The sequence below is a fragment of the Ptychodera flava genome, chromosome 3, assembly GCF_041260155.1.
Source record: "Ptychodera flava strain L36383 chromosome 3, AS_Pfla_20210202, whole genome shotgun sequence".
Classification (NCBI taxonomy): domain Eukaryota; kingdom Metazoa; phylum Hemichordata; class Enteropneusta; family Ptychoderidae; genus Ptychodera; species Ptychodera flava.
This window is the reverse complement of record NC_091930.1, coordinates 6,756,001-6,771,287: the sequence shown is the minus strand read 5'-3', so window position 1 is coordinate 6,771,287 and position 15,287 is coordinate 6,756,001. Positions and strand designations below refer to the sequence as shown.

General features: G+C 36.3%; 2 protein-coding genes across 3 annotated transcripts; both read left to right on the top strand.

Annotated features, from left to right (window-relative positions):
- Positions 1–3,824: 3,824 nt before the first annotated feature.
- On the top strand, positions 3,825–8,545 carry LOC139124768 (transient receptor potential cation channel subfamily M member-like 2). Of its 2 annotated transcripts, XR_011550031.1 has the most exons (6): positions 3,825–3,967; positions 4,399–4,539; positions 5,764–5,947; positions 6,293–6,453; positions 7,577–7,791; positions 8,320–8,545. XR_011550031.1 is itself a non-coding variant. In XM_070690885.1 (5 exons), the coding sequence occupies exons 1-5, from the start codon at positions 3,887–3,889 to the stop codon at positions 7,688–7,690; spliced, it is 681 nt and encodes a 226-aa protein (XP_070546986.1). In that variant the 5' UTR covers positions 3,825–3,886; the 3' UTR covers positions 7,691–8,289. The 2 variants fall into 2 exon arrangements, 1 of the variants encoding a protein (XP_070546986.1); XM_070690885.1 differs by lacking the exon at positions 8,320–8,545 and having other exon boundaries at positions 7,577–8,289.
- LOC139130307 (transient receptor potential cation channel subfamily M member-like 2) lies at positions 7,925–13,371 on the top strand. The gene is made up of 9 exons (XM_070696063.1): positions 7,925–7,934; positions 8,320–8,551; positions 8,884–9,004; positions 9,693–9,765; positions 9,915–10,015; positions 10,792–10,932; positions 11,340–11,423; positions 12,090–12,291; positions 13,268–13,371. Exons 1-9 carry the CDS (start codon positions 7,925–7,927, stop codon positions 13,369–13,371), a joined length of 1,068 nt encoding a protein of 355 aa, XP_070552164.1.
- Positions 13,372–15,287: the final 1,916 nt, after the last annotated feature.

The window sequence follows — 15,287 nt, the reverse complement described above, 5'->3', positions numbered from 1 at the left end:
ACGTCAAAGTTGATGCAGACAAATTAGGAATGACACAACTAAATTATGTTGGCTCAAAAAGGAAAAATCTTATTGCCTTCTTTTGAATTGAATTTTGATTGTCAGTTATAATCTGTTTAAATGTTTGGGTGGTACTATGAAGTATAAAGTGCACCACTTGTAATTTAAAGTATCGGCCAGTCGTTATAAAACTGCATAATTGGGCTTACTGATAAAACACTTTCGATAAGGCTTTTTCTTTTTTCTGCCAAGGTTGTATCTGCGGCAGGATCTTTGCTAGAATAAACAAAGTTTGGTGACAAAGAAGTTTTTTCTCTGCATCTTTACATTGAACAGTCTCTTATTTCTGTATCGTTCCGGCTTAGGCAACGTGTTTTTATCGTCCCTTGTCCCATCGAATTTGAGCATTACCCATCTAAGTAGTATGAAAGACTGCGCTTGTACTAATCACGTGAGCCAGTGCTTGGGAGTGACGTCATATAATTCAATAAAGCTGTAATACAACTTTTGAATACAAGTTAATTTTTTTTATTTTGCAAGACGAAATTTAGTTGTTCGCACATACAGAAAATAATATTGTATAAAATATAAATTGTGGTCACGCGAATAAAAGAAGCTTCACAAATAGGAGACTCATAAATTACTGTTTTACAATTACAATGATGTCAATAAATATCTCTTTCTCCGCTTAAACCAATTCGAATGTTGTTATTTTACTATTATGTTTAAGTCGGCTAATAAAGCACATTGGGTGCAAGCGATAAAAGCCGTGTTGGCGCCCACACAACAACGCATTCTCATTGAAGCTAGACGTTCTTTGTGTGATTTTTGGCTCGTTCTTCCTCAGCCATCGCGTTACAACCTATTCCTATTCACTGGACCCGGTTTTTACCAAGGTAGGTTTATAAGTAGCGTAATATTGACTGGTTTAAAGCTTCAGCTTAGTTATGCAGTAGTTGAAGCTCATCATCTGTGGGCGATATTCTGTTACGGAGTACACTCATCTCTCAGCGGTAACGATAAAAAACATCATCAATTCGTCGACAGGTAGGGACTGTGACTTCTCTTTTGAATTATGGATACGCTTTAAAATGCTGATACACTTGATATAATCTAAATATTTATTTTTTTCTTTGCAAGATATACCGAAAAGCATGTAACAACAGACCTATTGTTGTGGCCTCTCGGTATAATCGAAGTATTGTCGCGCTCGTAGTTAGGGGAATTACGAGTTGAGGTACCGCTTTGGTTCGTATTGCTTTCAGTAATTGAAACTGACACACCAAGATGTAGATTGTAGTACAACCTTGTACTTTATTGCAAGATGGCGACCGTAACGTTACCGTCCAAGGTCTGATCTCAAGTGTATCTAGTCTAAGCTCTCTACAAAGTTAAATACATCATAAATACAAAAGTTATCACGTGGTAGTTTTCCCGCCAGTCTTTGATAGGTTCTTAAATTAAATGAGATCACACCATGGGATATCCCCTTCTCGATTGTTCTCACTTAATCCTTAACCAATAATTAATCAAACTATCACATTATCGCTTATATGCTTCTCGTATGATCTCAGTCAATAGAGAGGTTCGGCTACACGTTTTACGTGAACGTGAACGCGTAACGTCACGAATTTCTGCGATGATGTCATCGACTTGTGCGTACGTTCTTCACGTACACGGAGCCGGCGTCGCGTATTTACGTGGAGACAGCTGTTTTCACGTAATTTGTAAACGTGTAAATTTATTCTCATCTTTAGGTATCAAAACATGGTAAAAACTGTGAATCATTCATGCAGTTGTTAGTTGGATATATGATAGTGACATCCTCAAAGATATTCATGTATTTTCGTTATTTTTATGTGCAATTCCTTAGTCGATTCGCGGCATACGGGCAAACCATTGAGCTATCCCTGTGATGCGGAAACAGACTACGCGGACCCAAGCCGGGCCGAATCATTTCTTGCGCGTGCCACAAGAACGGCTGGCGTAACGCGTAACCAAACGGACTTTTGCACGCGAATGTGTACGCCAACGTGGAATCTACGCGTTCCCGTTCACGTAGAACGTGTAGCCGAACCTCTCTAATGACCTTCACACGCCTTGGCCACGTTAGGGACACTTCGAGATGAAATCTCCCCAGGGAGGGCTTTACAGTATAAACCACGCCTGAGACTGTTGACTACCAGATTTTTATCTCTTGACAAGATATAAACTTGGCAAAAGGGATAGTGTATGCCCATACGGAGTTAATTTGTCAAAATCGAGTTGTATACCTGTTGGTAATGGAGTTCATTGTTATTATATCACTGTGTTGATCTAAAGTTCCAGCGCGCACAGTCAAAATGAAGTTTACTACCTGCGAGCTCGTGTGTGATTCTTTTGGGATGGACGTATCTATTTTTCCGTCACGTACCACATTTTGGCAGATAGCAACACGGAATTAACATGTGGCGTGTAATAATGCCGTTTAGGTACAATTTGTGTATATTTACGATAGCGAGCCTATGGTAATGTGTAAAATATTACCTTTTCCATTGAAGATTTTAATTTCTCTATCAGTCACTGAGTCCTCCAACAACGCACTTGGAGGAGTTCGTAACCACAATTGTTCACATATATAAGTCCTCAAAATCCCTTAACAAAATTATTTATATCAGGCACAGAATTCAAAATGCTAGCAAGAAAATCGGCATAGGAATCACACTGTCTACAATATCTGAGAATATGAGAGACATACACACCATAAGCTGGTGCAGAGCGAATATCACTTGACAAGTGGGGATAATTTACAATTTGAAAATCGAAATCGTCCCTTTTGTCATTCAGCTTAGTGTGTATTCCATTAGTACCTACTTGTTGGAACAGATCGAGATAGGAATCTGAGATTTTACCCTCGGTTGTTTCTTTTATTTCCAATGCATCTAGGTAAATATGATGTGAATAATGTGATATATCCTGATTGTCTATAATATTGAGATCATCAAAATATCTTTGCGTGCTGTAAAATCGCCTCGTAAGTTTTTTGGACCCTGCTTTGTAGAGGGATTGTAGGAACTCTGCTCCATATGAATATAATATATGATATACATTATACAATAATTATGATAGATGATTTGACGTTAAGCAATCTGTCCGAAAGGCACGACACGGGGCTTGATTGCAATGTTGTAGTGCGACGATCTCTCAAACAACACGCCGATTGATTTTAATATAGGATAATTACATAGTGAAGTAATGTCGGTTTAATCTAACAATGTGAGTTTATCAGCTTTTCTTTTTTCTCTTTTGTCTTTTTAAGCATTACACTTGGTTTGTTGAATACGTTGTAATATGGCAACATTCAGCTAAAGCGAACCTGACACTTTTGATTAATTTGAAATATGTAACAATCCAATTATCCAAAAATTAGTTCGAATCTTGTTCAATCAAACTACAAAAACAAAACACTCGTATTACATTTTCTCAATTTGTCAATAGTTGGTAATGATATCGCAATAACGATGGTGTTGGAGCATGTTTTTCGTTTCGAAACCAATGTGTGTCATTTGCATTATCATGTAGTATCTGAAATTTCGTCTTTCTTTCAAAAAAAACCATATATGGTCTAAATGTGTAAAAATTCCAATGAGAATTTATGCAAATATTTGGCGGAAAGAGTACAAACAAAGGTGAGAACCCCAGCTCCTAGTCATGCCTGCTTGTCTTTCCTGTGCCCAAGGCATTAGTGGTGATAAATTCGTCACACAGACAAGGAGAACCTCGAAGTAGAGCAACACCATGCAACTTAATTAAACAATCACATTTCAGAGTTGAATATATGAGATTGCAAAATTCTCAAATACACATGATTATGGCCTGAGATTACGTGCACCAGCAAGAACCAGACATGGAAAACGACAACAAAAACATTCGTTACGAAACGGTTGCAGCCATCGACATGGATACTATATCGAATCAAAAGGACAAGGTGGGTATAATATCATTTCAAATTTCTGGGTATCAGTTGATATCTGGTATTTTCCGTATAAACAGAATTTGCGGCCGACTCTTTTTGACTCTGACCTTTGAATAGAAAGGTTTGAATGATCACGTGAGGAGAGTTTGAACAAAAGTTTAAATCCGACACTTTCGAGGCTCGAACTGCCTTAAATTCATTACAGTGTTTTTCGCTGTGTTTTTGCATCTCTCCTTTGATCTTCTGATTGGGAAGGGGGTCAAAATATTTTAACTTTATCTGTACTATACTCAGTCTTTAGGATTCTACGAATAAAAGAAGTATCAATTTAGATTAAACCCTGAATTAACAGTTTTGGTTAAATAAAAATATATGTATATATACCTTACATATCTCTGGATTCGCAAATTCTTGTTTTTTTTTTGTTCTTTTTGATAAAACAGCAAAAAGACATAATTTGGAGATTCATCAAGGACAACAATATTAAACAACGAAACGAACAAGGCGACGGAAAAGAAGATGTAGACTCGTTCGGAGAGATTGACTTTGTCGGATTTGGACAGTTAACTACCACAAGAAAGCCGGTAGGTTGTACCATTGTGTAAAAAGAGTGGATTACAAATGTGAAGTCAACATATAATTTGTGATAGAGTATTTGTGTTAATAGGAGTTGTAAATTAGAGATTGTCGCAATAAGTTAAAAAGTACTGATGATCGTCAATCATAAAGGCGTCCTAAAGAAGGAATATAATTTTGTCATTGCAAATTCTCTTTGAAATATCCCCTATTTTAGCCCCTAATGACTTAGTAAGACTTAAAGTTCTTTGCCTAAATTGTTTTTCCATGAAACTTAAAGTTCTTTGCCGATGGCATTTTCCGTCTATTGTAAACGTCTGCCAAATGTCTTCATTGTTGATCTCTTTATTCAACGAGAAATCGGATACTTTTCGACACTTATCAAAACATTGCTATTATAATCTGAAGGAATAAAAATATAAATTTTTCGAATCCATCTTACTCCTGCATCCAACAGTGTCTTCTCTTAAGTCAATACAGTAGCCTAGTGCCGATCAATAAATCCCAATCATGCATAAACGAGCATGGTGCCACCTCGACATCTTTTGATATATTGTAATTTTTCGAGATTGGTGCCACTATGACCATCAAGATATGCGAAGGACCGTAACTCAGCTCCAATCAGATGCTGAGAGAGTAGGTTTTGTGCCCCGAGTCAAGGTATTAATATTTTCCATTTACTGATATGAATTGTGTCATTCCGCCATGCACTATGTACATTGACGTTCAAATGGATGTCGAATTCTAGGAATGCCGTCATCTATGGCCTGTTGTATGCATGCTATGCTGAACACTTCAAAAAGTCTGATGGTGTTGAGATTCAATCATTTCCTCGTTAAATTGGCTTTGATGCAACAGACAGAATTGTCCGATCCAAACTTCTGACATCGTCCAAGAATCGAGGTTTTTTTCGTTATTGTGACACATATTAAAATCTAACTTGCATTATGGTCATGCCTTTTTGTTGAATCTGAGAAGGCAAACAGACTGTTTGGTTTTGTTGATGAGACAGTTGTGAAAGCGTTTAAAATTTTAAAAAACGAGGCGATGTCATCCTCAAAGTAGTCAACTAAGGAATGAGAACAAGAATTAACCAAACCCGTTAATAAAAGGCCATTTCAAATTCTTATCATGGCGTCTGTAATTTACTGTGACTACAGATATTACTTGATGTGCACGACAGATTATACTTCAGTACTATTTTACTATTTTCCAGTACTGTTTTATTTCAGTACATTCGTGTGGCTGAAGACACGTCTGTTGAAACACTATGGAAGCTCATGATTGACAAGTGGGAGATTCCTAAACCGAAAATGATCATTTCTGTTACTGGTGGCACAACAAACTTTGACTTCGAGGATGACCGATTGAAGATACTTTTCAATCAAGGATTGTTCAAAGCTGCTATTAGCACAGGTTTGAATCAGTGGTTATGTTAAAGTTGTGTCCTGTTAAGGATAGACAAAATGGATAGTTTACATGAGAGATAATGCATCTGCTTAAACTTAATCTTTGAAACATGCTTATGAGCCTTCGACAGCCAGTGAAATTGATTTATCCTTACAATTATTCCTTAGAATAACACAGATTTTACCATTGTCCTATTTACCACCTACGCAAGTTTCAATGTTCATTCAGTGATGCGTTACAATGTGTACAATGAGAAAACCGAAAGAAACTTTGTCACAGCCGTTGAGTATAGACATTTTTACGTATCATAATAATAATTTTTGTTACCCTCGCTGATATTCTACTTATCAGATGCCTGGATCGTAACTGGTGGAACTTCGGTTGGAGTAATGAAAAAAGTCGGCAAAGCGATTAAGAAAGAAAGTGAACGCACAACAGAGAATGAAGTAGTCGCCCTGGGCATCGCTACATGGAATGTCATCGACAATAAAAAAGTTCTGACAAACACGTCAGTAAGTAAATTATCAAAATTTCCGACCGATTGTAACCTTAAGCGAGACCTAAATAACAAAAATCTCAAATACCTATGCCTTTAATGTACTGTTTTATATCTTTGTTTTGTATGTGTTCTGTTTTAAATTCTGCTCTATTCTGTTAATGAAATACGTGTGCGTAGCTGTTCTTCTTGTCAACATAGTTTGCGTCTAATGTAGAACACGCCTCGTAAATGAAAGGCTTAAAATCTTGCGCACACTTCCCTGGATGAACCTTTCGATCGTTATCTTACTAAATCAACATTGAAAATCGGGGATCACCATGCAACGTTTGGAACTAGCGAAACAAACTACCAAATTATCTTGCGATATTTAGAATGAAAAATGGCCGCCATTCCTGTATTGACTCCGTTCCTGTATTGACTCCTTTAAGAACTGAGACGATGAAAGGATTGACTCCTTTGGGAACTGAGACGGTGAAAGGTTTTCTTTCTCCAAGAGCTTCAAAATGAGCTCCTTGAGAGGTAGCTCACAAAAATTGTAGAAATTTGAAATTCCGACCAGCTATTTCCGCGGGGCGTTCTAACTTAATGTAAATGTTTTGTTCTGAACCCTAATATTTGTCCCGACTACTATTCAATTGACATTATGAATACACAAACATTGGATATTGACATGTATTGCATCTGCAACGCTAACACTAATAGGCCTACTTACAACTTAAGCATAACTCAAAGAAGTGCAAAAAGTACGCTCATGTTCTTAAAAAACAGTGAACCGATCATTAAAAAATCCCAAAATATTGAAGTCAGATGTCTTTACTGAAATATAACAATCTATGGTGTCGTAGTTTTAAAACATTGATGTCAAGAATTTTGGTCTTTCCGAGGACTCCCTCTCCATGGAGTTCATATTTGATTCCGGAAAGGAAAGAATTAGGTATGGCTCATTTATGTTCTGGTGTCATAGCTTGCATTTATGTTACAGATGTTACAGGAAGTTCTTCAATAAGACAATAGTTTGTACTTGAGTAACAAATTTAAAGCATGCAGTCATTAAAAGTGCTCTAGGGAAAGCAAGCAACGCAAAGTGTGTGTGCTTATCGACCTAATGAATTAACTTTCCTCACAACGATGCAAAGTCAAAGAAAGGATGCTGGCCAGCAAAATACGCTGAGCGTGACCTGAAATGGGAAGATAGCGACGGATTCAAACTAAGAGCACTCGACTGTAACCACACACTTCATACTTGTTGACTCTGGCGAGAAGACATATGGAAAGGAGCTTGAGTTGCGGGCTAGGCTCGAACGATACGTGGCAATAGACGATGGGAAGAAAAATGGAGAGATCGTTAAACGTATGTATATATCGGTAGAGCTGATGCGAACGCCTATCTATATTGTAAGGAAGATTATGATTGTACTGCAGAAAAAAAAAAGCTCAGGAAAAGTCTAGGGTGCCTTGATATTTTATACTAAAAGCTCTCTGCGATGACCGACGGTTAAGTGCTGTTGTAGTTAACATGATCATCTGAATATCTTTTGTTTACGGTTCTTACTTCAGTCTCACGAAACCGCCTAGAGTTTACAAAAATCGAACAACATAAAGGTTTCCAATTTTCCCCGATGCCAGAATTTAATGTAACACTTGCAGCCAATTGTTTTCATTGTCATTCGTTTAGCGGGAGTTGTCATCGCATTATTAAGTTATATTAAATATTGACTATTGTCTGTCGTGAAAATAAGATTTAAAATCAACATACTTAACCTGGTTTCAGCAATAAATCAATATTTTAATCATAAGCGAATATGATAATGCCTGAAATGGATTTCATATATAAAGTAAATCAATCTAGTGGTCCAAAGTAACGGTATTTGTCTTGCAGGTACCAAGAGCCAACAGGAGGAAAACATTGCCATACCTGTTGTATTGGTGGTTGTAGAAGGTGGATGTGGAACCTTGGAAACTGTATACAATTATGTTAGCCAAAACAACACTGGCGATGGTGTAGAGGGTCAAGCTAGAAAATGTATACCAGTAGTTATAGTTCATGGAAGCGGTAAGGCTGCCGATATCATCGCCGAATCTTTACGTCTAACGGAGGAAGTGGCCTTCGAGTAAGTATATCAAATAGTGACTCATTTAAACCTATATACCATGGCTGGTTTCCAATCCGATTGTGTCTTCAGATTTCAGATTAGTTGACTTCACATAATTATGATGTAGTGATTATAAACTCTATAGCAAACCTTAGATTTCCGTTGCTCAATTCTAGCCTTCTGCATCAGACTTTTAGATTACTTTAGCTCTTTTGTAGATAGAATGTACTCCAGTTTTGAGATAATAATGTGACCAGGGATACAGTATCAACTATCCTAACATCCATCAGTTTTCCGTGATCGACCTAAGGTATCTGATAAAATATTTTGTTCTGCTTCATGTTCTTTAGCGATGCTGTTAAGGAGTTAAACGGCGACATACATCTTATGCTAGGCAATACCGAAAGCAAGTCAGTGGAGGATTGTAAATCCTGGTTGAAAGAAATCTGTGGTGACAGGTCAAGAAAACTGGTACGCTGTTCACGTGATACAACAAATACAATCAACATCGATTCGATATTATAGTTGTTGCTTTCAATGATACACTGGCAAAGGCCAATTCATACATACGCATGAATGTATTTGAAGATGATTGTCATTACAGAAAAGGTGATCTAATTACAGAAAAACCATATTGCATACTCGTATGCATTGGCTGATCTAGGCAAATGACAGCTCTATGCCATACTTGAATTTCAGTTTTATTTTATTCTATATTTGTTTGTATTAATTGTTCCTTTAATTTTCATTTTAGGCGAATTATATCTGAACAGTTAGCGTTGGTTAACTTTAGTGTTTATTTCCATCTTTTTTATTAATTTTTTATTTTAATTATTATTTAATTTGGTTGTTTGTTCGGTTGTTTTCTCTGACGGTTTATATGCTTACTTTCTTTCAGTTAGTATTCAGAAATTTACAAACAATTTTTCATTTTCAGATTTGTTGAAAATGAATTGGTCATGTAAAAATTCGCTTTCAAATATCCACACGACTGGATTTCAGAGTTGTTAAAACAATATTTGCTTAAATACAGAATCCCTTTTCCTAGTCGTTATCTCATTTACATCAAATAATCCTGATGATACCTGTTCCAGCAATTTCTTAGGTACTTATGGTTGATTAGATTGACAAATATGCCTTTTTTTCAAATTCTTTTCAGATAACGGTATTTAATATGGACGATGCCGAGTTGAAGGATATTGACCGAGCCATCTTGCGTGGTGTACTGCAAGGTAAGTTAATTAATAAAAAGAGAAATAACATTTTTCTTGTTGAATGTTTGTAATTGTAATTGTCAATGTCTTTGAAACCTCAGTTGCTTTTCAACAACGATCTGAAAAATGTTTTTACGCACGAACAATTCGTATTCTTCTACTTCAAGCATTCCCTGTTTCAACGCAATTGGATTTGGCAGTTGAATTGAATAGGTGTGATATCGCCAAAGAAGAAATTTTAACGGTTGACAACGTATCTTATTGGCAGGTATGAGCACTGTGTTATGTGTCTGTGTTTACAACTATTGTATTACGAATTCTGACCTAGTGTTATCTGATCATGGATTGGTATGAATTTGATTGTTTTTCAACAGACATTATGTTCGAACGAGTTATGCCGGAATTATTATAATGCAGCCACTCGACAATATTGCGTGATCAGTTTGCCCTTTCCGTTTTTTTCTATCTACTTCAGTCTGTAATGTGATCTCTACGTTATCGCCCACCTGTATGCGTCCCTGTGCTACGGGTGCACTTCAAAGAACAATTCGACGGGAACATGTCTTGCGATAAAATATCAGTCTTGCTGTAACATAACTAAAATATCACTTTATTATAAATCTATTCCAAAATCTTTATAGCTTACACTTGTTAAAGCGATAGAAACCTTCAAACGAGACAATCATCTTGTCAGGATAACATCCCAGTTTGGGTTAAAGCCCAGTTCGGACTTATTCCAAAAATAAAACAACATATCATGATTGCAATTTCAAAGGAAAACAAAAGACATGAACACCTCATAATCTTCCTAACATCATAGTTAATCTCGATCCCGGGCCTTTTCAAGCAAGGGCTTAGAGGAAACTGCTAAATGATTCCAGGTGCATGTCCCTCTCGGTTTCAATATCTGTGATTGAAGTAAGCCATTCTCTGCCTGTGGTTGTTGCATACTACCTCAATTATTTTGCAACCTTCCTTTATTCATACTTTCAACGAGACTGTCACAATTGAAGTATGTAACCGGAGGTTATTTTCACGTTTCAGACACACATTGATTCACTCAATCACATCTTGCTTTCGGCGTTAATACAGAACAAGGCAGACCTTGCTGAGGTGATCGTTGCCTATATCGTGGATATGGACAGGTTTTTGACCTACGAGAGGCTGTATGCCTTATACTCTTTGGTATCCACTCTATTTTTCAAATGTTTATTTTTCGTCTTGAGGCATGTAAGGATCAAGATATTAATAAGATATGTCGTCAAAAGATTTTAAAACGTGCATATCCGCTTTGAAATTAAAACCAAACCAAACAAAACAAAAACAGCTGTTTTCTCTTTAGGGTGTTGACAAAGATTTTTTAATTTTTATTTTTTGACAATTTGGCAGCAAAAATATCCAAACATTATGCTTAACTCTTTGTAGAAAAATAATGTACCTTTATGTTTATTTGGAATTGTCGATTATCACATCCGGTGAAAACTAAGCACCATATCCCGAGGGACATATGAAATGTCTATCATGATAATAAACACTCATTTAAGCTTATTATATAAATAATAATCACGGTTACATTATATGTCATGATGCAGCCTGTATATGGAGACGTTGGCGATGCCGATGTAAGAATTAGCACTCGACACATCCTGAGAGAGAAGTTTGGAGTTGACAAACCGGTAGGTAGTCGGGTGTTGTTAGCGCTGTATTTTTTCTTGTCATATCATAATGCAGGTCCGTCTCACCTTTCAAACATTCTTGCCAGGGAAATGCTTTTGAAAGTGAAGTGTTGTTGCGTGCGTGAGTGATAATAGTATGCGAATGAAAGAATGATACAAAATGGGGCATCGAACACTAAGATATCGATTTATAAAATATGCTCCTGAAAGCTCTAAAACCTTTTTGTTTTCTATTTTAACTGTGAAAAAATGAACGTTTCTTGGTGGTGGTTATCCTTTTAAAAGTAATTATTATTTTAAAAGTCATACGACATTTCGGGAAGTTTTGTTTTCTGCAGTATGAATGTGGCGTATATTATGCAGTTTATTCACAAAGAACGTTACAACACATAAACGTACGGCAGGATACATATCTAGTTGGATTTCTACCATTTAGGATTGGGACTTTATAAGTAAACTGCATGACAATATGTTAAATATACATAAAACACGATAAAGCTTTCTGGCAAGTAACAATCATGTCTAAATTTTATCGTAAATGCAGGTTGTACAGTGGAACGCTTCCTATGCTTTATCAAGATAATGATAAACAAAACGTCTTGAAAGAGTTTCCTTGATGTTCGAGAAGTTAACGACCTTACTATGCACTCTCTGATCTAATTTTAGAAGGACGCGAAGTTGTTCGAGAGAGTTTCTTCTTTGCTCAAAGAGCTGACAGAAGATGAATATGTTGAGCTCTACCAAGAAAAACCGCGAGAATGCGAAAAGGTGTCGGATCCCGACAAACATTTATTCTTGTGGGCAGTTTTGTTAAACAGAAGATCCCTGGCCATTTTGTTCTGGAAAAGGCTTCTCACTGGCAATATAGGTTGGTACTACTCTTTTTAGCATTCTACATATTTTAGATTTCAGTCAAGAAACTCAATTAACGAAAGTTGGATTTTCATATAAGATCTTTCCTTTCGCATTATCACGTGAATATTTCCATTGACTTGAATATAAGTATATTATTGGACTTGAGACTTAATTTAAACAAAAAACAATGTCTTAGCGCAGAGATATCGATGTTTGCCACCTTCAGCATTATGAAAAAGATCCATTTCATCCGGTCATTTGCAACATTTTAGACAAAGCAAGGATTATCGTTGATATTAAAATCTATCATATAACATGTACACGTACGATAGTTAACTGTCCACGGCAAAATGAGAAAAAACAACTATGTTCCTGCTGGTTTGGTAATAAGTATTTATGCCGTTACTGTGCGAAGGAACCCTCCATTACCCGTTGAGAGTGGAGCTACCAAAATCAAGTACACCGTCCAAGTAAAACTACAATTTTAAAAGTGCGGAACAGGTTTGAATTATTGAACTATCAATTAGACAACCAATGAACGAGCTAATTAATCTTACACAGAATTTGCAATTGTAGTGGCAGCAGAACTTTCTACTTTCGGATTTAAAAATAAAGTGCTTAGGAATCTTGCAAAAATGACGTCTGTTTATGTATATATATATATATATATATATATATATATATATATATATATATATATATATATATATATATATATATATATATATATATATAGACAACTTGGGATAATGAAATATGTTATATAGCGTTTTTATATAATTATTGGACTTTGTTCATAAGTGGTTCAAACGATATGCTTGCTCAAGGGGTATCCTAGAGAGGGATATGTCCTTCCACTAGCAGCATGTCCTCATTGTCATCAGCTATGGATGTATTGCCTTCATTTTATGTATAAAAAGTAACAATAATATCCATATTCAGAGATGTTAGAGTCATTAAAATGCCCGTGTCACGTTTTGTCTTCGCAGGTGCAGCTTTGATTGCTGGCAGGATCCTTCGAGTTTTATCGGGTTATGCAAAGAGGAAAGAGGAACTCACCTTGCACTTTGATCTTTTGAAACATGCTGAGTGAGTAATCTTTGGAATTCAGATCCTCTTGTTTCCAGGGAAAGTTAAAATGTAGAAGGTTCTTGTAACTAACAAAACTTTCATCATTGATGAAATATTACGGTTTATGTGGATACGGAGATGTTTTCAGTTGACATATTAACAAGGCAATATCGACATCAACGAAGTTTTCTGACAACAATTTAAAAAAGCTATAGACTGAAAAAGATTTAATTCGTCACTGCACTTTAATAGAACAGCAGCTTTTTTATCATGTGCTCTTACTTGCTGATGGCTTTCCCTACCTTTTCCCATAGTGAATTTGAAAATCTGGCTACTTACGTACTGGATATATGTTATGAGTCTGACAAAGAACTAGCTGAGCTAGTCTTGGTGCGTACGCTGCATGCATGGGGGAAAACGACGTGCTTGTCCATCGCATATTCGGCGCAACACATGAAATTCATGGAACACGATTGTTGCCAAACCAAACTTCTTAGGATCTGGAAGGGAAACATGTTGATAAATTCGAAGGCACAGTGGTTGACTGTAAGTACTTTCGCCGAAATGATGCTTTCATTATTTTGCCCGAAACCAAGCCTAGTCAATTATATGAATGAATGAATTCAAGTGGTCAATAAGATGAAAAAAACGAATCTTTTAATTTTGACCAAATGCACTGTAAGATTTTCCCCTCCGAAAAATGCTTAAATCTTGATAAAACAGAAGTGCAACTTGACAAGTAGGTAGGCAGTGACTAATTGGTTTAATAAATTATGTTTGATTCATTGACAGTTTTTCGTTGCCACTATTTTGCCCATCTTTCCATTCATGTCATTTATTGACACTGAATCAGAAGTAAGACATTCAGTTTTAAAATCTGAAGAAGTAGAAGAAAGACATTTGGGATTTAAATGTGAACATGTAACCTTCTTCGAGGGAATGAGATATTACTACCAGCACCGATCACCAAATTTATATACAGCATGGTAAGAATCTAGTTATTAATCTTGTCACTGTATTGACTTGAACGCAAGCGCATTACATACTTAGTTTCCAACAAGAAAGCTGAAATATTAAGTATTGAGCTACAGCGACGCATTGTATATCACATTATTAGCCTGCAGCAACGCGTTGTATACAGAGTACAATGCTATTATTGTATGATAATGTTTTTCGACTAAATCATGATAACCATAGCAGCTCAATACCATGCATGAGCAGACAATCTTCCGCACTGAGTATTCGACAAAACCTTTTGACACTTCTTTTAGAGTTATTGTAGTCTGCAAAACAGTAAAGGAACTATAGAAATTACGTGGAAAGTTTCGGAATTCAATTAAAGTATAATTGAATACAGTGACTCTACCTGAGCCACTGATCGATTGTTTATACTTTCGTCAGAATAGTTCGCCTTTTCAACAGCTAATCCTGCCGTCGGTCTCAGTATATCATTACGATTAACAGTTCCTGTCATTCACATATGCTTTTCCTGTAAAACACAAGATCTTAAAGACACTTATTTGTTAAAAAATATACGAATAACAAAAATGAACATGTTTCTTCTGTGCATTTAATTCAGGTCTCTTACGTCTCACTGCTTTTATTGTTTGCCTTCTTCATCATGACTGACTTGAGACCCAACGGAGAGCCGAGCTCGCCAGGTACTGTTGAATGGATTGTTGTTCTCTGGGTCTGTTCTTTGGTTTTGGAAGAAGTCCGACAGGTTCGTCCGTAACTAATACTTAACATTCAGTTTTTAGCCTTGTCTATAACAAGAGTATCCGAGTATGGCAGACTGCATTTTCATGAAATTCAAGTTGAAACTCATTTTCGAAGAAACAAAGATATTCAATTAATTGAAGTTGAGAGAAATATGTATGATATTGAAACACTGTAATGAAGTCTTTAAGGAAGGGTTGAGTAAAAATCTTTCACGGT

Excerpts from the sequence above, each read along its gene's own strand:
- LOC139124768 (XM_070690885.1), top strand. The coding sequence starts at position 3,887 with ATGGAAAACGACAACAAAAACATTCGTTACGAAACGGTTGCAGCCATC. Across the intron at positions 5,948-6,292 it reads CAAAGCTGCTATTAGCACAG|ATGCCTGGATCGTAACTGGT; the intron begins GTTTGAATCAGT and ends TCTACTTATCAG. Across the intron at positions 6,454-7,576 it reads AAGTTCTGACAAACACGTCA|TCAAAGAAAGGATGCTGGCC; the intron begins GTAAGTAAATTA and ends AACGATGCAAAG.
- LOC139130307 (XM_070696063.1), top strand. Across the intron at positions 9,766-9,914 it reads CTTGCGTGGTGTACTGCAAG|CATTCCCTGTTTCAACGCAA; the intron begins GTAAGTTAATTA and ends TTCTACTTCAAG. Across the intron at positions 10,016-10,791 it reads ACAACGTATCTTATTGGCAG|ACACACATTGATTCACTCAA; the intron begins GTATGAGCACTG and ends TTCACGTTTCAG.